At 37.7% G+C, this 25,646-nt stretch overlaps 2 protein-coding genes and 1 pseudogene across 2 annotated transcripts in view; 2 read left to right on the top strand and 1 right to left on the bottom strand.

Moving 5' to 3' along the window:
* LOC102781435 (uncharacterized) overlaps positions 1-25,646 on the top strand; it is a 159,825-nt gene that overhangs the window by 72,615 nt on the left and 61,564 nt on the right. The gene's annotated exons all lie outside the window — the stretch shown is intronic.
* On the bottom strand, positions 1,129-3,371 carry LOC118455689 (desmocollin 2-like protein). The gene is made up of 8 exons (XM_087839491.1): positions 3,234-3,371; positions 3,007-3,097; positions 2,688-2,896; positions 2,478-2,582; positions 2,061-2,216; positions 1,641-1,785; positions 1,398-1,552; positions 1,129-1,275 (listed from the first exon to the last, which is right to left on the bottom strand). Exons 1-8 carry the CDS (start codon positions 3,270-3,272, stop codon positions 1,129-1,131), a joined length of 1,047 nt encoding a protein of 348 aa, XP_087695617.1. The 5' UTR covers positions 3,273-3,371.
* Positions 14,503-24,098, top strand: LOC148103521 (uncharacterized; annotated as a pseudogene).

Below are 25,646 nucleotides of genomic sequence, written 5' to 3'. Positions count from 1 at the left end.
AGACCTTTGCAAGAGTTTTTAACTTTCATCCGAATGTATTCAGAAAGTCAAGGTTATCGTTTTCATTATTATCACTGCAGCATCTGATAGAGCCAGTTACACAGCCACGTCCTTAGAACCTTAGAAGTGAATGATATCGTCTGCGTATTGCCCTTTTGTTCCCATTTGGATCAGTTTCTAGAAGACACAGGCAGTTTGGTCAGATATTGCACATCGGGCTAACAGATCACCAACAATTTAAAGACAAAATATATTTTACCAAAAGCTGAGAAATGCTGAGGTTTGCACAGGATACTATTCAGACTTAGAGAAAAAGACAATATTACAAATGGGATTTAACTCATGTTTGTAATCATAAAAAAAAAAAAAAAAATTACCTGATGTATATAGCGACCATTTGTTTTACAGAAAACCTCTACCAACAGGCGTTCAATGGTGTTTGAGGTTTTTCTTTCAAGCCAAGATTAATCATTACACCCTTAACATAAACCATTTAGTGTTTGGTCAGTCTCGAAACGGAGACGACTGATGAGACTTGCTTCAATCAAAGCAAAAGCAGCAATAAAACAAAGCCGAAGGGGGTGGGGGGAAGCAAATATGGTTTCTTTGTGAATAACTGTAAGCTGAGACGGTGCTTCCACATTACTAACCTTACCGTGCTGTCCCCTGGGACGTCTATGTTGGATATGAGTGGGATTCTTCCTGTGTTTCCTGGTTCATTAAGCTGCAATTTCTCTCTCCTTGTTAGACAGAAAAATGCAAGAAGCAGGACTGCAACAAAAAGCAGGCGTGTTCAAAATCAGAAGTCAAAGAGTTCTTTTATGTGTGGTAGGCATCACAAGAATGAGCATAGCAGCATTATACACTACACTGGTGTATGCAATAGTGTTCACTTCCTAATATGCAATGAGCAAACTACAAGAGAACCCCTATCTAACCCTTACAACTTAATCACAATGGGAGACTCACAGAGCATCAGGAGCAGGACCACAGGGCACAGCATAGTGATAATTGCCGTTTAATTATGTTAGTAAAAGACAATGTTTTGATGAAATAAGTAGAAAAAAAATACCAAAATCAATCGATATGATTTCAGTTATTCAGCCAAATTACAAACTGACACTTCTTTCAAACACTTACAGATGATTTCATGAAGGTTGGTGGATTGTCATTAATATCACTCAGAGCAATTATTGCTGTCGATGTGGCAAACAGACCATTTGGTGCACCATTCATATCCTGGATTTTTACAGTTACCACATGGTTGTCTTTTAACTTTAAAAGAAATGTTACAAAGTATTATAATAAAAATATGTTGTAAAGCACTTGCATCATCTATTTCAATGCGATTTTCAATTAAAGTTCACAGGTATCAGTGATGCAGAGGCAGTGCTCACCTCTCTGTCTAGGGTGTTGGTTGTTGTTGTGATGACACCTGTTTCTGGATGAATGGTAAACATGTCTGATCCAGATACGAGTGTATATTTAATCTTCACATGGTCGGTGCCAATTTGGTCTCTGTCAGTTGCACTCACCACTCCCACCACAGTCCCTGTATTGTAACCCATAATCATTTAGAGCAACTGCACTGAAAGTCAAATACCACAGAATCATCTATTACTGTATGTTGTCTTTCTCACCTGCACTACAGTGCTCAGGAACTGTAAACTGTAAAGGGCCTACGAACTCTGGAGCATTGTCATTGACATCATCTACAATCACTGTCAGGGGCAATTTCTCCTCTATCTCCACATTAGTATGCTTGTCAAAAGCACGCACTACAAACTATAGAGGGAAAAAAAAAACATACACACACATTCGACTAGATTAATGCACACAAATATAGAAAGGACAGGCAGGGACATAACAAGACTCCATATGTGAACTGTGCCAGTTCCAGGCTTGAATGAAAAAATAAATAAATAAACAAACATGCTCAGTAGAGGAACAAATACTCTGTAGCTATTTGAATGATTGATAAATCACCCGTTAAAGATGACTGTGGAACATTATTGGAACTCATTACAAATCTTCTAAATCAGCGTCATCTTCACACTCACATTATATTTTTTGAACTCCTCACGATCCACTTTTTTGAGCAAGAGCAGATCCCCCGTGTCTGTGTCCATACTGAACACTCCAGTTGGATACGTATCGACTCCTTCTCCTTCAATAGTAAAGTACATATCATGGCTTGCTGAGTGATCTGACACCAGCTACAGGAGAATCCAAATAAAATCATAAACAAAAACAAAAAAAAGGATTCTGTTATTCATAACGAGTTTATCATGAAGCAGTCTGCTGTGGGCTCTTTCAGCTCACAGTGTCATGAAATAGATCAAAAGTGTACACAGTTTACAATATGGTACTGTAGCTCAAACACATAACATCAAAGAAAATAATAACATTAATGTCAGCTGAATGTAATCTGAATCAGATCAAATGGGGGGCGTATATAAATTTAACATTCAATTCACCTTCTCAAGGAGTATTGGATAGTTCCCTTCATAATTCTCGACTACAGACATCGGAAAACGACAGGCCCGTCTTTTAGAGCGGTTCAGGGAGCCTTGGCCTCGTCGCTGTGACATTCCAACAAGTTCAGACATGTTAGATAAAAAAAAAAAAAAAAAAAGGACTGTGCCTTCTGACCTGTATAAATGACTCACAATAGGCAGTTGCCTTACGTGTCTTTTCGGCATTGTACTGCGGACAAGGTGAACTTCCATCTTCCTTTCCCGTCCAGTCTTGTCCCAAGCAGACACAGAAAATATCCGTCCTCCTTCTCCCACTGAGACAGACGTTAAAGCTATGACTTCTCCGTTACTTTTTATTGTAAAACTCGGGTCCTTCACAGTTAACTGCACTGATTTTGCATCACAGCCGACGGTTTCAACTGAAAAGCGAGAAAGTGAAAGATAAAAAGAGACATAAAACACAAAACATTTGGCTATTCGGCAACACTTTTTCAAACTGAGGGAATAACACAAATAAACAGAGCGGCACCTTTTGCTACTTGGTATCCAGGTGGAATTATTTCAGGTACAATTACATAGAGAGATCTCAGCTGAAAGCACGACTCCACACAGGACAGGATCTGGAGGTGAAAGTGAGTTTCAAACTGACTTGTCACATTTAAATGTTTTAATACTTCTGGGGATGACAAAAGTGAGAGAAAGTAAACATGTATCAATCATGTAGGAGTGCTCTAAAACCAAACTAGGAGCACTTACCAGCATTAGGTAGGTGGAGGAAATCAAAACTTTCCCCATTATTGGAAAAAAAAGAAGACTGACTTTGTCCTGCGTCCAAGTGTTGGGAGTCTGGTTAGTGTAAGTGCGTTAACTCAATAGCTTTGTCTCTTGTCTATTGCTTCACTTCTCTATCAATGTAAAAAGGCAGGCGTTTCTCAGACGGCACACCCAAGCGGAATTTTAAACAAGCAAAGTCGCTTCGGGCTGTGCTCGCTGGTGTCTGCTGAGAAACCTCCCTGAAAGTTGCAGATATTCACGTGTTTTTTTCCCCACCAGCAGGGGCAACATATCTATTTTACTGCAAGACATTAAACAGCGACTAAATGTGGTTTAATGTCTGGAAAAAGACATTAAACCTCTAAAACTCTTCCCCTCAAAGAGTTTTAGCGGGATTATAAGAGCTACAAATACACACAATGAAAGCATGTAGTATTATTTATATACATCTGTGCATAAAGAGTATAAACAATATTCTTATAACACGTGAACCTGCATGCTGCAGGTACAAGAAATACTGTCTGTCTGTTTTTTTTGTCAAGACTTGTCTGCAGTCTTTGCTCATCAGGACTAATAAATATTTCTTTTTGTCAATCTGTTGCAACACATCTACCAGGATTCACAGTTGTGGCCAACCAGCAAACCACCAGTAGTATCAACACCAAGATTTCGCTTAAACCTCACCAAGAATTAACCTTAGACCGAACCAGTTGTCAGAAACAACTTTTCTTATTGCGACCTGGAAAAAGTAAAAGAAAGTTAATAATGATAACACTATCTATACAATTCCTAGAAAAATGTTTTAAATAAGTCAGTGTTTTATAGCTTTTCTAATTGCCAATAAAGCCATTTGAAGATTACACAGATACATTCTCGCTTGAAAATAACTTAAAAGTTTATTTTGTGACCCAATCAGAGTAATAATTCAAACTCCGCCACTCTGTGTTTCTCAGCCACTGCCTCGTTTGCGTTTTGGACGAAATGGATTCTGGGATATTGCATTTCGTCATTTCGAGCTAATTGGAGACCAAAACAGCCTTACAAGTCTGTGAATGCCTGTTTTTTTGGCACAAATATAACGGTGTACAGAAAGAGTTTAGCACGCACAGGCAGAAATGTTGAGAGCGCGAGCAACACATTGCGAGCGAGCGCAAATGCAAAAACCGAGTGAGAGGGCCTGCTATTGTGTGTGTGTGGATAATATCAACACTGAAATACAATGAATGAATTTTGTTCACTCAAACTTGGCTTTTCTTTGCTCAAACTAAATTTCTCCACAAAATGCAACACTTGCACCTGCAATTTTTTTTACGTGCGCTCAGAACAGCGGCACAAAAATAAACGCCATACGTAAAAAACCCAAAACACGTAAAAACTCCATAGCACGTACAAACTTCGAAGCATGTACAAACTCCAAAACACGTACAAAACACAACAGAAGTGCTCCAGGATGCTAGGCGCAGTGTTGCGCTTTTTTTACCTGGTGGCTACACAAGCCAGGAAGCACCAACGACCGGATTTGGTGTGTGGTAGTGACAGGTAAACAAAGATTATTTTTTTTTTATTATTTGAATATATATGAGTGCTTGTGTATAAATACACAAACAATACACATATGCTTTCAACTGTGTAATTTAAGTGATCTAGGTAGCTCTGTTTTGAAAGTTCAGTTAACGCTAGAAATTTGCTCTGGAGTTTGTATGGGTTTTGTCTCTAGGGGCCACTACATATTTTTATATATAAACATATATAAATAAAACCACTTTTTTTTACATTAGTAATTTGTAACACCCCATTCAACACTTGGGATACAGATTTAAATGGTTACCTGTGTGTTGGGCCAATAGCTGAGGTTCGACTACTGGAGCAGAGTGGATGACTAATGAAACGCTCTGAGAACTTGGTTTGATCAAATTGTATTCACAATTAAAGAATCTCACAAACATACAATGAAAACAATAACAGTAAATGAAAGGAAAAATTGGGCCCAAGTCATGGAAAATAATAAACAAAAAACACACAACCCCAGGGGATGCAATGAGGATTCTCCTTGCAGGATGTGCAAAGGAGGAATGAAGTGCAAATCTGTCCTACCACTTAAGTAGAGTTTGTACAGTTCACGGTTCGTCCAAAGAATTTAGTTCTCTTCTTAAAACAATCATCTCAAGGATCCTGGAGGGGTGGCTCGCCATCTTTGGACTGGATCGTCACTGAACTGTACTCCCAAGTAAAAAAAAACTGACCTCTATAACACAGTCAGAATAACATTCAAAAATCTATATTTAGTCATTTATACATATATCCTTTCTTATGTTTCGTTCATACATACTAACAAATTAGCATTTTACCTTTCCAGTATACAGAAAGAATGACAGAATATTCCAAAACATAGACAATGATAACTTCTTACCAAAGTAACCAATAAAATGGGCTCTCCTGGAGCTTCAAAATGGCGATGGTGCAGCGTTGTAGCACAACTACAAAGAAACATAACGCCATTTTCTTTAAACTGTATTTATCTCACAATGAACACAACTAAGGATTGATATGGGAACATATCAACATCTACAGCATACATATAACTTACAATCTTTACATGCATCGTCAAAGGAAGCTAACAAACTCTAACATACAGTTTAATCCTTTCAATCACACATGTACAGCCACATGGCTAATAGCAATAGTCACGATAGCCGCTAGCATGTCATCGTTAGTGGCTTAAACTCACAATATTCTTGTTCACAACAAATTAACTCACCCAGAAGAATCCGAGCAGTAACAAGCTCCTTTCTGGTTAACAACAATTTCCAGATAGTTTATTTCCACCGTACAATCCGACTGAATAAAAGCAACTACGCTTTCCACGAGGAAAAAACGGACTTTTCTTCCTCTTTCCTGATATCCGTAGCTGCTACGCAGTGAACGGCAGGAGGCGGTACTTCCCCCTGTATACTTCAAGGACCATCAGGACATTATAGACATCTTCTATTTTATTAATTCTCAACAAAATAATTTAACTTAATAAAACTTAACAGTGAACTCAAAATACTAACATTACTCATAACACACTAAAACCCTTAGTAACTCTCCAGGGTTACAAATTCCTTTTGTGCATAATTTTATATTATTGTTAATAATAAATTAATTAAAGCAACAAAACAACCTGAAGAGCCGGTTCGGAGCCGAAAGAGCCGGTTCTCTAAAAAGAGCCAGAAATCCCATCACAACAGACTATTAGAACCAGCACTGAGGCCTGTTACATTTATAGTGTTAGAGCAATGGCTGCAACCTACAGCCTTTAAACTAGCGATTAAAATGCTGACAGTAAACTCGTCAGTCCAGATGTTACCACATTACTTTGTGATACTTAGAGTTAAAACAACTGAGACAGGCTGATTAAAATAACAGCTGTGAGTTGAACATATGAGTGCACAGATTAATTCTCAACTGGACATAAACGATGATCAAAGGTTGTATATATGATGTATTCATCAAATCCCAGCCTCTAACACAGTGCGCTGAATCTTAGCATTGAATGTCCAGTATATTCTAATCAGTGCAATTTAAGCATTCACTTAACCTACAGTATCTACACCTGTGTGGCAAATGTGTGGTAAAGACACGGATAATGAAATGTAATTATTAATACAATACACATCATAAAAAACAAAAGCTGTTTAGTTTAGTACTTTTCTCTGTATGCTCTGTGATTTTAAAGGCCTTTAAATTCTGTGATATATACTGTAAATGATTTTCAAAGATGTCTTAAAGTAGTTAAATCACTGCTGATAGTCTGGTTGTTTATACTTTCACGTTTTTGTGTCTGTAGGGCTGTTTGATAACGATTTGGACTCCTCTGGGAGATGAGGACACACCCACATCTGTTCCATACTGGAGCCGTTGATGGTGTCACGGCTCTGAGTCAGCTTTGGGCCATCAGACGCATCTACAGGCACTATCACTGGAAATTTCTCCTCCATCTCCACATTAGTATGCTTGTCAAAAACACGCACAACAATCTATAGAGGGAAGGAAGAAACATTTGACAAGGTTTAATGCCTACATATATAGAAAGGAGAGGCAGGAACGTAACAAGACTTCATATGTGAACTGTGCCAGTTCCAGGTGTGGCCCGGTCATGGGGAATGAGACAGGACACAGGAAATACTCTTTTGTGGGCTTTTTTTATTCTCCGACTGTACTCGGAGGAGCACAGTTTTAATTCTATAGTTTTGAGCGGAAATGGCAACATTTAACTATTCCACTGGCTCAGCCTAAAACAGTCTTTCAGGGTCTGAGACAACAGTAACTATCATATGTACACATTAATTCACATTAATTCAGACAGTATAAACAACAGTAGTGACCTTTTAAGAAACAAATGCAAAAAAAAAGAAAACAAAACAAATAAACACATTGTTTACATCCCACAATTTCACGGTTCAACTGGCAATAAAGTACACTGTAAACTGTCTTTTAGTTTATTAATGGAATGACCCCAGAGAGAATGGTTTGTGAAAATTGAAGAAAAAGTAACAAATCATCCACATAAAAACAGATTTTATGTTCTACACTCTTGCATCATATGCCCTTAATAATTATAGCCTGTCTAATTGCTGCTGCTAGTGGTTTGATAAAAATTGCAAACAGTGAAGGGGAGAGTGGGCATCCCTGCCTGGTTCCCCTCTGGAGACAAAAACTGGAGGATGTTTGGTCATTCAGCCTGACAGATGCTTTTGGGGAATTATATAAGATTTTTAACCAGTTTATGAAACAGTTTCCAAAACCAGATTTGTGTAGAGTTACAAATAAAAACTTTCCAGTGAACTCTATCCAATGCTTTTCCTGCATCTAGAGACACTATTGCAGTTTCAGTGCTTTTATTACATGAACAGTCTATTAAATTAAATAATCTATGTGCATTTTTTAATGAATGGCTCCCTTTTAAGAAACCAGTTCGTCAAGATGTATTGTGAGATGGGTTATCTTCTCTAATCTTTTTAGAGAGCTTTGCAGATTGTTTTAAGATCAACATTAAAATGGTAGGAAAGTCTTTGCTTTGGTTTTAGCAGGAGAATAATGATGGCTGAATTCATATTTAATGGTAGTCTGCCATATTCGTTGATTTCCTGCAACATTCTGTGGAATAATGGTGCCAGAATTGTCTAGAATTCTGCTGGAAATCTTGACCTGAAACCTTATTATTGGGCATACTTTTCAGGGCTTCCTGGAGTTCACCTGATGTCAGCGATGAACCTAGTGTCATTTCTTGACTGTCACATACCAGCCATACCACTGCACACATCAGACATACAGATGCTGCTCCTGCTTTTTGGGGGTTGTTGTGGTGGAAGGTGGTTCTCCTCTAATTGGCCCACAGTACCTCCAAAACTGTTTCTTGTCATCTCCCTGTCATTTACCCAGTAGTTAGAATTTCTACTGCGGGGTCCTGAATGGTCAAAAGATCCATTCTCATTCATTCAAATAACTTTGATATAGTGGACATAATTAAAATGTCTGCTGCCCTATTCTTGCTCAAAAAAGAACACATTACAGGCAATTGTAAGGCATTTGTCTCATCTTTCATCAGACACTCAGCCTTGCAGACCCACCACAAGTGCTTAGATTTTGTGCTTGATATTCAAGATTTCACCCCAGTTTTGTATTATACGCACATCAATCCCAGTCTATTTGTCACGGCCTGTGGAGACAGAACACAGGTGAGGAGACGGGAGTGAATTTAAACTGAAAGTGAGCCTTTATTATGGCTGATGACATAGAGGTTAAACAAGGCAGGAGCACAGTGACTAAACTAAACTATAACTAAACCGGGAAACTGATAACCTATGAAGACTCAGAAAGTCACCAGGAAACTGTGACTGCTGCCATGATTGTGAGTTGCTCCCTGCTTGTCAATAAAAAAGAATGCAGGTGTGAGGCCTCACTCATCAGAGCTGGAAGCTGCATCTGCATCAGGTCTGAAGTCTGAAGAATCATTAAGGACTTCAGACTGTAGTTCGCTACTGCCTCACCTTCACTACTTCTGTATGTATGTAAACTAGAGCATTAGGCAGCAATTCACTTTAAATAATGCATTAATTCTGACCTCTCTAGATTGTTTTGAAGTGTTTAATGACGTTAGCCTGAAAAAAGACATCACACTCACTCTGATCATCATCCCAGCACTCTTCCTGCACAAACAGACAGATAAATGAATGAGTTGGTTTGTGTGGACATGTCACTTTAAATCTTCTCTGTAGCTCTTACACTTTAGTTTACTGCAGCAGAAAAAAAATGTAATTTAATTTTTGAGTTTATTAGCAGGTGTATCTACTTGACTGCATGCTTCGTTTAAGAAAAAGAGGACATTATGTAAATGTTTGTCCTAAATTCCTCTGTGTGGTTTGATGCTCATTAAAAAATGATGGATGATCATCTCACAGTCTTATTTTCCTGCCTCATTACTCTTCATGTTTCAAATGCCGGGTCTTTACCTTACAATATAAAGCACCTCTGGGCAGGGCCGTGCAGAGAGGTTTAAAGGGGCGGGTGCTCAAAGTTAAAAAGGGGCACATTGAACCAGGCTGAATAACAACAACACACATTCATCAAGAATCTAATATGGGAAGGGCAGGGCTGTGTTGATCTGAGACTGTAGACATTAAAAAGTCCATAGGAGAGATGGTAGCTGATTAAACAAGTGTCATGAGATAATAACAAAATGCAAAGATTGGTGACAGCGCTTGGAACCATAAGGCAACAAAAACTGTGAGAAATAAATTAGGCTCTGCCTGTGAATCACTCTTTGCTTCTCTTCTTCCTTCCATCCCATCATTTCATATATCACTCTCCACTTGCTGTCTATCTGAGAACAAGGCACAACTTGCTATTGCAATAAACTATAATCTAATTATCCACACCTAACAACTCCAGCACTTAATCTATAATAAAATGATGACAGAAAAATGTTATATCACTGCCTTTAGTAGCCTCACACAGCTCTACTGTTTCCTCCTCATGTCCTTACCAGCCATGTCTGGACAATGTTATATCATGAGTAATATATATTTTTAAATCCATCTAAATAAAACACACACATGCACGCACACACAGTGACATTTTAGACCTTCTTCAGAATACTGTATATACTATGGGCATCATGGTGCTGATCCAGAATCCTTACATTATTATTTATTACTAGAGCTACAATAATAAAGCAATGAGGAGGGGGAAGTAATAAATATGAAATAATGTATTTATGATGATTCCATTTGTTTCACTATCCACTCTGTGCAGGGGCAAAGCTTATTAAATTTTAAACTGTAGAGATACAATAATTTTACTGCTGTAAAATCCAAATTTTATCTTATTTAAAATATAAATCTAATATAATCTGCTTCTTAATGTATGTTCTTTAAAATACAGCGCGTGTTTTTTAATATATTATAATTATAATACTGCATAATTATGTGGACATGCATATTAGATCGTTTTTTAGTGAAATATAATCTCCCCAGAAAGGCAGGAAAAGCCCGGAAACTTACTTTAAAACTAAATATGTTCCCTAAAACGGTGACAGAGCTACAGACCCATGACAGCCTTACACAGGTAGCCAGCAGCTATGACCAGCACTACTTGTGCAGTTAATAAAAGGACAGGTAATGTTTGTCACGCTGTTGCACACACAGCACGCTCGTTTGTTTCAGTTCGTCAGTTGCAACAAGACAGCTTACCAACGTGTACATAATAAGCTAACACTCCTGTGTGCTATACACTACAGTGTACGCTGTACACCTACTTACTGGTTTTGTCGCATCAGTCTGTGTCTCTGAGTTAACTTGTGTTTCTCCTACAGCTCCGGACCGCAAAAAATGCGCGTGCTCTTTGTGAGCTCGTTCCCGGCTCGTAACCAGCGCGTTCTGCCATCAAGGGCGATCATTGGTTAAATGTGATCATGTGACTGATGCAAGCCAGATCCTTTTATTTAGCAAAAGTGTGATTAATAGTTAAATATTATTGTTGAGGGGCACAGACAGGACTCCGCACGCCCACACACATAATATATATATATATATATATATATATATATATACTGATATAAAAATATATATATATATATATATATATATATATATATTTTTTTTTTTTTTAAAAGTTGCCTCAACAAAAGGGCACTTTGGGCACCCATCAGGAAAGGGGCGGGTGCTCAAGTCCCTCTAGCCACCCCCCCCCCCCTCTGCACGTGCCTGCCTCTGGGCAACACTTGTTGCAATTTATCACCTTATGATTAAAATTGAACTAAATGGTCAGAAACTTTGCTCTTTAGATGTTTTTAGTGTTTACAAATATGTGGAGGTATTTTTTTAATAGAAAATTGGAGGATGAGAATTATCTGGTGTAATGTCCCAGTTTGACCTCATGGTGACAGTGTTGTCTCACTGTTACCGATGATACACTAAGGCGAAAAGATGACTGTGAGAGCAGTGTTACAGTGTTGGAGCGTGTTTTATGGCCAAAGTTATCAAAGCAATTACTCAAAGATTTTCAAATCAACACATTTATTAATTAAATGTCATTTATTATAACACAACACTGGTGTTAACAGAACTGGTATTAGAATCTGGTATATCTGATGATACAGAGTTGTGTTATTTAGGAAGGGAAGCCCAGTAACAGACTTAGGATTAAAGGTGTTACATCTCATTCACTGAGAAGAAGAATGAAGTGTCTGGTACAACGTACAGGAACATGTCTAAACCCACTTACTTTAAGTGCTTTAAGAATATACAGCAGATTTTTAAAAAAAAAATAATAATAATCAAAATTACATGTTTGAACAGATTTGGTATTTATAAGAATATGCTATTACAACAACACCTCTGTGACCATGTTTATTTTGTTTTATGTTAAGTAATGCACTGTGAAGTAGAACTATAAATATTTACTATCACAATTGGCAGCTAAATATTGCTAAAGTACAAAAATAAGTGCATCAGTGCTTAGTTTGATCGATTTGTATCCTGTTTGTCTCTGGTGTGTGTGAATCCTGTTTCCTCTGCAGAGTTCATGGTGTCTGTCATTATTTACATTCTCCTCAGTGTGTGTATGATGGTCCTGCCAGGTTTGAGTTTCAGGTTTTTTTTAAAGCATGAATTTTTCACAGTGGTAGGAAATGCTCAGGCTTTTGTTGTTTTATGTTTCAAGTGTAGCCACATTTACCCATAAAGCAATTCTTTGGCTTGTGCTCCTCAGCTTTATATGAGCATATAGAAAGTGTGCAGTTATATTAAGAAGAAAATAACAATAAAATAGCAGCAATAATAATAATAATAATAATAAAAAACCAAAAATCCTGAAATTAAAAAAAAAATGTATTAATGTGTTGTGCTCTTGTAGATGCATACTTTTTATTATTGTAGAAGTGACTATAGATAACCTTTATTTTAACCCAAATCTGTTTGTAAATGAACCCGAATTTGTGTCTAACTACACAATAAACAAGTGTGCATGAAACATGTGCAGCCTCATGGTGATTAAATCTGACCTCTGACCTATAGAGGATCCCAAAGCTTCTGTTGTATTTAACTATTTTTGTTAAAACTCATTTGCTTCTATCTACTTATTAAACAGAGAATCCCTACTGTGTCCATTCATTTCAGACACACACATTGGCATTAAAATGTTTTAAATAACTTATATCAGAAGACAAATTGTGCTCCAACTGCTGTAAACTGCAGGTGCGCTGTCTTGATCCACCCACTTTCAGTTAAAAGTCGTTTGTCGGATTTCTCCTGGATGATTGAGAATGTATCAAAACGTTTGTCGGATTGTTTGTTCTCAGTTTAACTTGGCACAGATTGAAACTCATGAGGCAATGAAGAAATAAAACATTGACTAGTTCCTTCTGAAACTCTGGCTTCAGTAGCCGGGTTCAAATTAACTTAAATGATTAAAAGCCAGTGACTTGATTTGTCTTGATCTTTGTGAGGTTTTATGTGAGTAAATCTTACAGAGAGACTAAAAGTTTCCCCACTCTGGTACACTTTGGTCATTGCATGTTCATGGTCAGCAATTTTCTGATGTGCCTGAAAAGTTATTATCACAGGAGATGTGTTGTCTAAACTTTTAACCTCCATCAGAGCCAGGGGACATCAACTCCTCACCTAAGTCAATGACCCACTTCCAAACAGTTGAACCAGTCTGTTGACCACTGTTGACTGCTAAATGCAGTCCTGCACACCTCTGTGTAGCACATGTTATGTATTTATTACATCAGACTTCAAGCTCGTTTCTTTTTTTTTTTTGAATAATGCAACAACTCTGTGCCCATGCAGGTTCATGGAGCCAATCACAGTCTTGCATTCTAATTCAAAAAGGTTGATTGTTGGTTCTGCTTCAGGCAAGAAAACTGACTTCAGTCTTCTTGTCTGTGCCTGCAGAGCTCATCTTTAAAAACAGCTGCTGTAAGCCTCTACAGTTCCCAGAAAGTGAGACGTGTTTTCTTGTTGATACTTGTTCACTGTGATTTGCGGTTAAAAGAAGCTACACACAGAAGAACGCAGTGTATGCGTTAAATGCAGAGACAGGAGGGAAGCACCACAAGTACAGACTTAGATCTAAAGATCTAAGTTGAAGTAAATCGAATTGATTATCTGAACCCAATCATACTATACATACAATATTATATTTTTAAACCCCTAAACATGTAACCTCCTATAAGCTAGCAGCTGTGATCTTATATTATATCCAGTAAACATGACATTTGTAACACTGCATTATTCTTGTATGGTGTTCGGGTCTGTGAGACCCATTTTCATTTTTTTTTCAAAAGAAAAATTAAACAATTAATTATTTTTTTCAACCTGAAATTTATTGGCTTTGGCTTATTTTCTGTGAAGAACATAAATCTGAACAAATTTTCAATGACCTCATACTGTACCTCCCCCCACGCATTTACATTACATACAAGGTGTTCGGTCTAATAAAAGTGTAGGTCCTGTGTTCCCACTCTGTCTTCCTCCTTTCTGGTGCTGCTGATAGTGTTTTCTTCCCCTCCTGCTCCCACACAAAGTTGCAACATTATTGAAAATTCAACTATCAACACCGTCTGCTCTTACATTCCTGCACATTTTACCCTCTTTCTTGAGGGATCCAAATTTTATTTTCTCATACCCTGTCCCACCTGCAAATTAAGGGCATAATACTATAAATAAGACTTTGCCAGTGTGGTTCCTTATCACAACTGATCAAGATGAGAGTAGATGAGTACCCCATCAGCAGCCAGCTCCGGAACCAGCTCGTCACCAGCCAGCTCCGGGACCATAACAAGCCCACAACACAGCAAGTAAAGAGAAATGGATGTCCAAAAAGGGTGAAATTGAATGGTCTTCTTGCCCAAGAAATGAGCCATCCCGCAGAGCTGTGTTACGGATTCAAATATTGGGGATGGATACAAGAGGAAAACCAAAATAACAACACTGGTCCGGCCGGGTTGAGTCAAACGATGATTTAATGAACACACGCGTGGGAGATGGACACCATACAGCAGACAGCATCAGATCTCAAAATGGTGGAGCCTTGATCAAACTCTTATAGCCTCTAGTGGCCCCCACCTAATCATAAAAGCCTAAACATTCACATTCTTTCTCACACAGCGCCTAAGCTACGACCTTGGCTCCCTGTTTATCTGCTCCTGATGAAATGGGGCAGTATGCTCCGTTCTCTTCTAACCAGACAAATGAGACGATGACTTTCTGTGAACAGTATTTCTTCTAACTCAGCAGTATAATGAATCATAAAACAATATCATTCATTCACAATAAATCAGCAGTCTAATGTAATGCAGATCAGTTTAACCAATGTAATAGTTCTCACCTTCTTCTAATTCAGGAGCATAATGCAAACTAAAACTACACAATAATTCACAATCTTTAATTAGGGGTCTAACATGGCATAAAATAATATTATAATCCAACATCCCCCCTGATGAGCTCTTTAGACATAAAGAGCTCACTTACACCCTGCAATCCAGTGTTGCCGGGTTCATTTCTTCTTACTCCTGAGGCCCTTTGTCCCCCTGTTGGGTGAACCATATGTGAGATGACCTCTGTGTTTGCGCAGTTCAGATGCAAGAAAAACTATTATTACAACAACAATAGTAGGTACAGATGATACTCCCATCACTCCCCAGTTCTCCCACAGCTTTATTTTGGTGCTACCTTATACCCTTCAAACATACTCAGACTAGAACCTCTGTCCGAGGAGCTTTTAGCCTTTATTTTATTGCTGTAGGCACCAGTGTCTTCCAGTCGGGTGATCCTCTGCTCTTCTTTCTTCAGCCTCAGGGGTTAGACAACCCTTCAGTCGTTGCACAGATCAGGGGATTATTCTGCCCCGATTTCAAACAATGATCTGTGTATTCTGGGGTCACAGCTGTGTTCCTCAGAAAAAGGAACAGGAACGTGTCCCCCTTTTGACCAAGAGCTTCTCGAACCTTGTTGGTCTGGTGTTCCTGGATTTCCGTCAACCCCTTCATGATTATTGCTGTGTTTATGGGATCCATCCTTTTGAGGTGACTAGCTGGAGCCCAAAATGCCATGACACTTGAACCCAGTTGGTGTTTCAGCAGTCACCGTGTCTGTCTCTGCTGCCAAGGATCCTCGTAAATCTGTGACCTCGTCTGGTGTCTGTTCCTTTCTCTGTAAGAGACAGAAAACCAAAACACCTCTCTTCCTAGCTCTAACAATCTAATGTTGCTGTCTACTGATCTTTTGGTGATTCAGAATTTGTTTAGAATATTCAGAATGTCCCAAGGACTTATCCTAATTTAGTGTATGTGTGTGTAAGCGTGTTTGCATTTATCCCGCTGCACTCAAGGCATTTCCTACACTTTATCAGTCCGGACTATCGCCGAACGAAGCTTATGACCTTCAAAAAACCGAGTGCCAACTCATTATAAGCACATTTGCAAGGTGTGTATGACAATGATTAAAACCACTCATTTTAATAAAAGACATCAAAAACAAATTAGCCATTTTTAATTCTAACATGTGTCCCCCCCCTTTTTAAAAAAATCATGTGTTTCCTTCCGCCTACCGTCCCACGGTTTCCTCTCCAGTGTGGTACTCAGCTTCTCGTGAAAACAGGCATTTTATCTTCTAAACACTATTCAGTTCATTTCAATGATCAATGCTTAAACATGGAAATAATGATTCATGCTTCTCACGGGTTCTCTAAAAAATCTGGAAACCTTTTGGGTCATTATTAGCTTAAGTTTTATCATACCTAAGTTATTAAAACACAAATGAAGTCATAAAAATGTTCATATAACCCTTGTTTGATGTTAAAACTCAACTCCCCCCCCCCCCCCCCCTTTTTGACACATTCCAATGTGTCAATTCAATGAAGCTAGAAAATTAAAAGAAAAGGTTAATGACCTCATATCTTAGAAAGTATCAGACTTTCTCCTATCCAGTGTCGTTGCTCCAGTCTTGTTATCCTGTGCCAAGGAATGAAATCAATTTAATTGTCATGTTAGATCTGTTCAACTCCTGGCTCCGCCCAGAGCCTGCGTCTTCACAATTGTCTACAAACAAAACCTGTATTAATATGAACTTCACTTCAATATGAACTTGTTGGCTACTTTTGACACAGCAAAGGAACATTCTCTCCTTCTCGAGGACAGGCACTGACTCCCACTTATCTCCTCGAGCCAACTGTCCCTTATTGAGACACCACATTCCAGCTATAAGGTTCTGCAGATTGTTAAATTGATCTGTGTGTAATGCTCTGAAACAGGTATGCAATATTAAATGAATGCTGTTTAATCAATGGCCACTACTTAAAACTTAACAAAAGATATAACTGAATAAAAGATCACAAAGAACAACATGATGTCAGTGTTATGTAAGCGCGCGCGGCCTTATATCCCATTTATAAACTTCACACATAAATGTTTATAAATGCCTCTTTTCAATTGTATTTCCCCCTGTTTTTCCCTTACTGACCACAGCAGGGGCATCTATGTTTTGATTCAGCCATGAATCCAGCTCACCTGATTCATCACTAAGCCCCACCGTCACTGGCATCTGACAGGGTGGCACTGCATATTCTTCCTTTAATGTCACTATTTTCAATCTGTTAATTAGAGTGCTTAAACATGAAGTAGACTATGTCCACAACAAGTCAATACAGCTGTAAATGTGGCCAATTATCAATCTATTACCAATCAATAACAAAAGATAGCTTTTATTTTATGCATGCTTTTAGTCAACCACTCACCCATAGGATCTCCAACCCCAGAAAATTCCTTCTCCTCATTTAATGAGTCTGTCCTCCTTCCATGCCCTGGTAACTGGTCCATCCAGAGCCATATCATCTTGAAATATACATACAACAAGCCAAACCACACCTTGGTCACACCAACCCTTTTCCGCCCTGAAGATGTCCAACGCCATCTTAGTCTGGACTGTCAAAGGTGACTTTAACGCTGACTGTTCCGACAATCCATTTATAACATTTCCTGGTCAGATTAGCCAATCTCTGCACACTGGAATAAACATAATCAACATGATCAACATTTTTCCTGCGTGTTATTTCACCATCTTATTGATTCCAACGCTCCATCCTTATGTAGTTTGCTGCATTATGTTTATCTAGAACTCCACTCTGTCTCTAAATGTTTGAAGAATTTTTCATGTTTGGGGTCAAATCTTAAGAATTTGACCATACGTGAAATTAATGAAGTTATCACCCCCATCGGGGCTTACCTTTCCCACTTCTGATGATATTCCTCCCTATTCTTTGCAAGTACCCCCTTTTGGTGGCGAGAAACTGTTGGTGTGGTCAAGTGGGTGCTGTAAAAACAAAAGCTCAGGACAGAACAGTTATCAGTCATGTACTTCATACAAAATTAGCATATATTCATTCATTTTAATTTGAATTTATCAAAGCTAAACACAATAATTTTTCTTTATTTTGCTCTTGTTCTTGTGCAGCACCACATCTCAGTACATGCCCCTGTCAGTTCTATCTTACTTTTCTAAATTATTGACTATTTCAATGGAGAACCTAAACAACATGGACCAGAGTTTGTCATTACATATCTCTATTTTGAATGTGACAAGTCTATCATTCCCCTGTTGTTCATAGACATCAATAGAGTTTTTTTTTGGCTTTTTTCCTCTATAAAGGTTAATTGACTTTTTACAGTGGCCTGCTATGGTTAATAATAACCTGTTCAGTCATGAGTGAAATCAAAGCTTTTCTTCACTTTAGTATTTAACATTTCCAACAATATAATGTGATACATTAATCGAAACACAGCTAATAAAACACAATTTTCTTAATGCAAACATCAGTAACTCAAAATTAACAACCAAAGGGTTAAGTCTGCAGTTCACACTCATGTGAAGCTACAGCCTCCCCCTTTAGCCTCTGTCATCCTTCTGTTCCTGCAAAAACAAAACAAAGCAAGACAAAACATCCACCCTTCTTTTACAGGCGGGGTGAATTGTTTGTGGGCATTTACTAATCCTAAAGTCGTTACCGTTTTTGTCTCAGTATCAAGTCAGTTAAAACTTTTAGTCGTCAGTCCATCACAGTCCAGTCACATGCATACATTCACACACATTCATACCAGATATTGCTGATAACGGAGTCTCACGCGCAACCTGTTCAAGCCTCCATCACCAGCAAGATGACATCATCATTTTAAAGGAAAACAGTTCCTTGTTTTTTTTTTTTTTTTTACTGGCTTGACTCGCTGCAATCCTTTTAGCCTCAGGACTTCTCATGTGATCAATGTCCCATATAAGTGAATTTCTCCCAAGCCCATTATAATCATGGAGAAAAATACTTTGCGACTGTTTTCAGTAAGAATGTTTTATAGCACTGTAAAGTTCAATCTCTCAGGCCTGGATTAAAGAGCTGATTTGTTAAATCAGGAACTCAAAAAATACCAAAATATCACCACCGGTGGATCACTCCTCTCAGATGTTCTTATTTCAGTGCACTGTAACAAAAGCAAAAACAAACGTAACCAATAAAATACTCATATAATAACAAATACTGGGGCCCGTTGGAAACATGTCCAAGCATAAAACCATCTTTCTCTCTCTTAGAGAAAGAAAACAATCCAAACCTCACTGATAAAATCAACCTAGTGTTTTCTCCCTCCCGGAACAATATTGTGTAGGAATACACACTCAAAAAAGTCAACTAAGGCAGTTGTTTGATTAACCCTTTAAAACCGGTCGGAGCGGGCACGCTCTGTTTTGCGTAACTATTTTTAAATCCCGGTAGCTCTGCAACCACGTGAGCTAGCGCAATAATTTTTTTTGCATATGAAACCTAAGGAGTGGTACTTACATCTTATGCCATCAGCTTGTGCAAGGTCACAGTTTCCTTCAACATATAGCTTTGTAAAAACTGCATAAAAAGCACTTGCAGCAACAAAAACATAATATTCCAGAAACACGCTTTGCCGATCCGATCAGCTGTTCATAACACTTCCTACATTGGATTAGACGTCAGCGCGAACTATCGCATGTCCGCCATGACCTGGCCGAATCCGGAAGTGACGTCATTTCCCCGGAAATGTAGTTTTTTACCCTCCGGGCATCAATGAGCCTATACTTGTGTTTTTAAAAGTTATCTTTGACTTTATGACTTTCTGTGTCGTTTCCTGGATGCTTAGGACTCATATTGCACTGCTGGAAATAGTTTATTTTGATGCATATGCTGCTTTTTTGCAAATTTGCACTATAATATTTATTTTCGTTTTTCCTGCAGTATATAAAAATTGGTGTATTTCAAAAATAAAACTATGAAGGCACTCAAAATAAATTTCCTGTGGTGGGAAACTATTTTGTGCAACTTTTTTGTATTTACAGTTTTGAGGGATAAGCCTCTTAAATTTCTCCAACTAGAAATATATGTTAAAAAAACAAAAACGATTTTCAATTCTTTTGTAGTTTATTGCACTTTTTTGCAATTTATGTAATCACTATGCACTTAATTCATACATATTATTAAAATCTAGGCTGTAATGGTTGTATTGATGTATAGCAACTTGAAATGCTCCCAAAAATGGCTCCACAGCATGTAAAAATATAATATAAGCTCTGGCGGACTTGGTTCTATGGTAGGTAGAGTTAATGCAATAGACATTTGTCTATTTAACATGAACATATTGAGTTTAGGTTTTTAAATCATTATCAGTTGTTGATTTAACATAAAATAACGAAAAGTTTAATGAACTAGATTTGCATTCTTCAGTTCAATTAAATGTAATTATTTTAAATCAACAACTCACAACAAACCGATGCCTAGTGCGCATGCTCAAACTTGAAGAGTGAAGAGGCGGGAACGCGGAGAAAGTTCTGTGTTCAGTGAACTGCCGTTTCCCTCTGCGGAATCTTCCACAATACAGGTAAGTAATAAATAACTGAAAATATCTTAGTCAAACAAAGTTGTTCCATCCGTTAATTGTTTAACAATGTTTTTAATTCCAAATGTGTAAGTTGTCATTAGACAGCGGGAGTGGAGCAAATACAGTGAAAATCGGGTATTAGACGGTGCCAATCGGTACCGTCTAATACCTGATTTCTAATCCACTCCGGCTATATTTATATTATTAATAGCATTTCCATTTCATTGTTTTTCTTTTTTTTTGTTACCCGTTTTTGCAATTAATCTTATAGTGTTTTTAGCGGTTATTGATATGTTTAATTCAATATTTAACACGTTTGTAATTCACTTTCAAAGTAAATGAAGTTAGCTAAAGCTAGTATGGTTGTCTCATTGAACTTTTACCTAGCTCTGTTAGCATTCACTTTGGTTTTAAATGACGGTTATCGCAAGACATGTTCTTTCTTCACTTTTTTTTATTATCATTTGCATTTCTTCTTTCTTTCTATCTCTCTCCTTTATTTTTTTAAGCATTCGGCCTCTCGCGGTAATGCAAGTTAAACTAGCGTGCGCGAGTTGCTAAATAGGAGGGGAAAATATATGTCAATGCTTTTGCATTCTTTCGGAAATGTAGCTGGGTAGTTATGTCATGAGGCAAAAAGAAAGTGCAGCTTTATGGTTTCATGGACAAAATAATTTCTGTGGCTGCAATATGACAAGCTAAATAATAACCAGGGGTGCACATAAGTGGTGCGCATTCGCTATCAAAATAAAAAACGCGCACAAGATAAGACGTTGCAACGCGTGTTTGCATACATAAGATTTTCTGGAGGAGGACAGACATTTGTTTAGAACTCTTAAGGATGTCAAGAAGCAAGCTCCTTTAAGCAATTACTTGGAGGTGTTCCTCCACCTCCAAAGAAATGTCAGGAGTCCAAACCACAAAAGAAGGACGTATTCTCGGAAAAGTGGTTGCAGGAGGTGAGCTGGCTTCAAACAAATGATGAACGCTCAGATGTGGTGCAGAATGTGCCGTGAAAATCCCACTCTAGCGGACAAAAACAGTGCCTTTTATATGGACGCAAACACGCGTTGCAACTTTTTATCTGGTGCACGTCTTTTATTTTTACAGCGAATGCGCACATGCGGACCACTTATGTGCACCCGTGTAAATAACATAATGTTCTGCCGGTTGTGTTGTTGGTTTTCCCACGATTTCTGAGTCGACAAGCGCCTTTGTTACTGGGACCAGTAATTTTAACACTGGAGAACCCATGGGGTCAGAGCCGACCCCATTGGTTTTCCAGGGTTAAGAAAGGCCCCCATTAGAAATTCATTATTGCTCAGTCTGCAATATCTTTCCCAGAACAAACACCAATTGCAAATAACATACTAAAAATAAACCCGAAAAATCTGTTTAGACCAGCATACTATGTTGCAAAGAGTGAACTACCACTGGCACAATTTAGCAGTCTTTGCAAACTTCAAAATGCAAATGGCCTAGATCTTGGTTCCACTTACCTCTTACTTGTGACTTCAGTGGAAATTTCAAATTCAGGATCTGACACAGACTGATTCATGTTCTACACAGACAGCACTGATGTCTGCATGGTCTTCTAAAAGCAGCTTTAGTCAGCTTAGATGTGAAGTGAGTGAAATATACAGTTGGGTTTTTAATCAATGTATTTGTTCTCTATTGCAGATTGACAAGGAGTTTCTGCGAATCACCACAAAGCCTCTGCTATCTACTTTCTTTGCCGAGCTTGACCAATACGCGCCACGCTTAATGGAAATCTTTCTGAGCAAAGGAGGGACACCTGGAAAGAAAATAAGAGGTCTCATGCTTGCCATCTCCAAGGTTTGTATTAGGATTGAGTAAACTTTGTTATAGGCAGCAAAAATAACTTTTATTTGGAGATGAAGTTGTCAATTTTGTTTCGGCTTAACAAATGGTACATGCCAGGTTCTAACCTAAAGAATAATTAGAAAAAAAATAATAATTAAAAAGTTAACTGATTATCCTAGCTTTAAGAAAAACAGCCTGGTTTTGGCTCATATTATCTCCTCCTCCTCTCCAGCATGACGACATCCATACCAGACAAGCATGCATCTTGAAGTCTTTGTGCATCTACCTAAACGAAGACTATGAGAAGTTAATAAAGGGGTACTTGGTGAGTCATTGTGACAGCATGTTGACTGTAACATTCTCATACAAATTGTGACGTTGCCTCAAATGCAAATCGTTAAAATTAAAATTTTGAGATTAGCAACAAGACACCTGGTATTGGGGAAAGGATGTCTTGAATACCAAACAGTATTAAATGTTGCAATAAAGAATTTCTGGAATTTGGTATTGGAAGGAAAGAAATTTATACGTACCGTAGTTAAACTTGATACACAGACATACAATACATTTAACATGCATCAAGACAATATTGCTTTTGAATCTGTACTTGGATTAAAACAAGTCCTGTTGTTTTTTTTCATTGCTATGGTCATCAGTATTTGTAAATAGAAATGTCTATGAACTTTGAGCTGTTTAGTACTAACACTTCTATACCTGTTTTATTTTAGCAGCTGAGTTAGCCTTTTCTCGAGTCCTGTCCCCCTAAGTTACTCTTGCTACATCCGACAAACAAATGGTTTCCTCTGCGCACCAATGGGTACCCAAATGTGCGAGCAGACATGCTTCATAATGTTCGGTACATTTACCTGGGAGTGGGGCCATCCACACTGTTTAATCCATTCATGTTGTTTTTGACTTTGTGAATGGAAAGAACACAACTCCTCCAGACACAATCTCTCGGAGTATCGGTGGGCACACCGCTTCTCCATCTTGCTTGAGGTTAATGTTTGTCAGACACAGTAACGGTTGCTATAATGTGTAATTGGACAATGGCCCTTTCGGGGGAGGGGCCGGTGAGAGGTCAATTATGTCACCTCTTTTGACATGAGAGGTGTATTTTATAATTTATGTATTGGAGTAATTACTAACAACTACTTTAGTGGTGTAATTTTCTGTTTATTACTTTGACTACTTGGATTTTATGAACACCATAGAAACAGTTGTTTCAGAAACAATCTCTTAAATTTTACTTTGTTGTCTTATATTTTTTCATGTAGGATACAGACAGTGAGGCAAAAAGCTGCATGGAGCAAACTGTGATGGGGTGTATGTCATCCAGAAGGAGGATGCTGAACCTGAAGATGACCCAGAGGACGTTGGTGTCCTGATTCAGGGTGTGGAGGGCTAACACTGATTTGGGTAACATTGCACAAGCATGGGCTCTGTTGTTTGGACTCATATACTGTTTGAACCTGAGCTACCCACCAGAACTTAAATGCACCTTTGAAGTCCTCCAGAAGATACTTTTAAATCTTGATGGACAAAAGCTCTCTTCAAAGGCACAGTTTCTGAAAAACAAGCTTATGGGGTGAGAGCACTTGAAAATGACTGATAGGTCTTGAATGGTTCATTGGTGCAATGGTGATTTCCAATATATAATGTTAATATTTGAGTGGTTTATATTATTTTTCTTTCATTTAAAACTTTTTTTTTTTTAAGTTTTTGGATTCTCTCTGTTGGGCAATTCACTTTTTATTGTACACTTTTTATACAGCACTGCAGATGAATTTTGTTTGTCCTTATATAGATGGCTCAAAATGGATCAGAAGTACTGACAGAAGTACTGTTCTGTTAATTATCCATCCATCCATCCATCTTCATCCGCTTTATCCGAGGCCGGGTCGCGGGGGCAGCAGCCTAAGCAAAGCCTAAGCAAGGCTCTAAGCAAGTTCTGTTAATTATTTTTAATTTAATTTTGAGTTTGTAGTATAGGTACTAATTCACACATACCATAATGCTGTCATGTGTTGAATGAAGATATCATTGGAGTGCTTTAGTGCCCCCCTCCTTTTTTTTCTCCTTTGTAGAACAAGGTTACCATGTTCATTGTTGTTTTTAGCTACACTGTTACTATGTTGTGTTTATGTGTCAAGGGCCTGTAAAGTTTAAGACCACTGCCACCTGTTAAGTTCACTGTATTATTGTGTCCATTTTGCTTGCTAGCATGTTTTAAAACACAGCAAAACTATATTGCTAGCTGTGGAGGACTGCAACCAAAATTAAAAAAATAAATACAGAAATATAAAAATTGGTTAAACTAATAATTATTACAATGAGATACACCAGACAAATATAGATTTTCATTTCAAGTAATTAATTGCATTTGAAAAAAATTTGTCATCTGTCATTTAATTTGATGTTAAGCCTTCTGTTTCTATTTTCATTTTACTTCCTAAAAATTTTTTTAATCCCTGTATTTTTTTTTATTTTTTTTACCTATGGATTTTTTTTGTTGTTGTATTGCCCCCAAATTCACACAATAGTAATTCCATTTTGTCAACCCTAACCCTAACCCTAACCCTTAACTTGCCAAGTGGGAGATGTATTTTTATCTTTTAGTTAAATTTTTTAAAATACAGTTGATATATTGAGCAGATTTTGCATCTGTTTTTAGTTGGGGAAGCTTTGGTTCCAACATATTACCTATGTAAATAAGTATTCTAACGTTTTACCTTTTGAAGTGGTATAATGCTTGCAGGTGTACAAAAATGGTAAGCTTTTATATTGTCCACTAAATCCAGTTAATAAAGTTAATGTTATCATAATCTGATTGTGACTTTTTTTCATCAACCCCCATATTGGTTTATTAAGCAAGACTTGCAGTAACTGCCTTGATTAACAAAGTCGTTGTTGAAACAACAAGATTTAATTATGTTTTCCTAAACTTTTTAACTTGTGTAGAATGAATTAAAACAAATTTCACTCTGCATACTTAAATAAATCACTTCAAATCAATGTAAGTATACTATGTTGATCCAATGTAATCTGATTGCATTAAACCACCAAATGCTAAATGTGTTGGTTTCACATGATCGAAAATGGTTTATTGTACTTGGTTAAATTGTGTGCAAAAAGGGTGC

Source organism: Neolamprologus brichardi, chromosome 3 (genome assembly GCF_056152115.1).
Source record: "Neolamprologus brichardi isolate AB-2024 chromosome 3, ASM5615211v1, whole genome shotgun sequence".
Lineage (NCBI taxonomy): Eukaryota > Metazoa > Chordata > Actinopteri > Cichliformes > Cichlidae > Neolamprologus > Neolamprologus brichardi.
The sequence above is the reverse complement of the archived record's forward strand: the minus strand, read 5'-3'. Positions and strand labels throughout refer to the sequence as shown.

What these genes read in the sequence shown, in the direction of transcription:
- LOC118455689 (XM_087839491.1), bottom strand. Translation starts at nt 3,272, where the DNA reads ATGGGGAAAGTTTTGATTTCCTCCACCTACCTAATGCTG. An exon ending in ATCCAATACTCCTTGAGAAG is followed by an intron (nt 2,217 to 2,477) that starts GTGAATTGAATG and finishes ATTCTCCTGTAG; the next exon opens with CTGGTGTCAGATCACTCAGC. An exon ending in TCCTGAGCACTGTAGTGCAG is followed by an intron (nt 1,553 to 1,640) that starts GTGAGAAAGACA and finishes GTTACAATACAG; the next exon opens with GGACTGTGGTGGGAGTGGTG.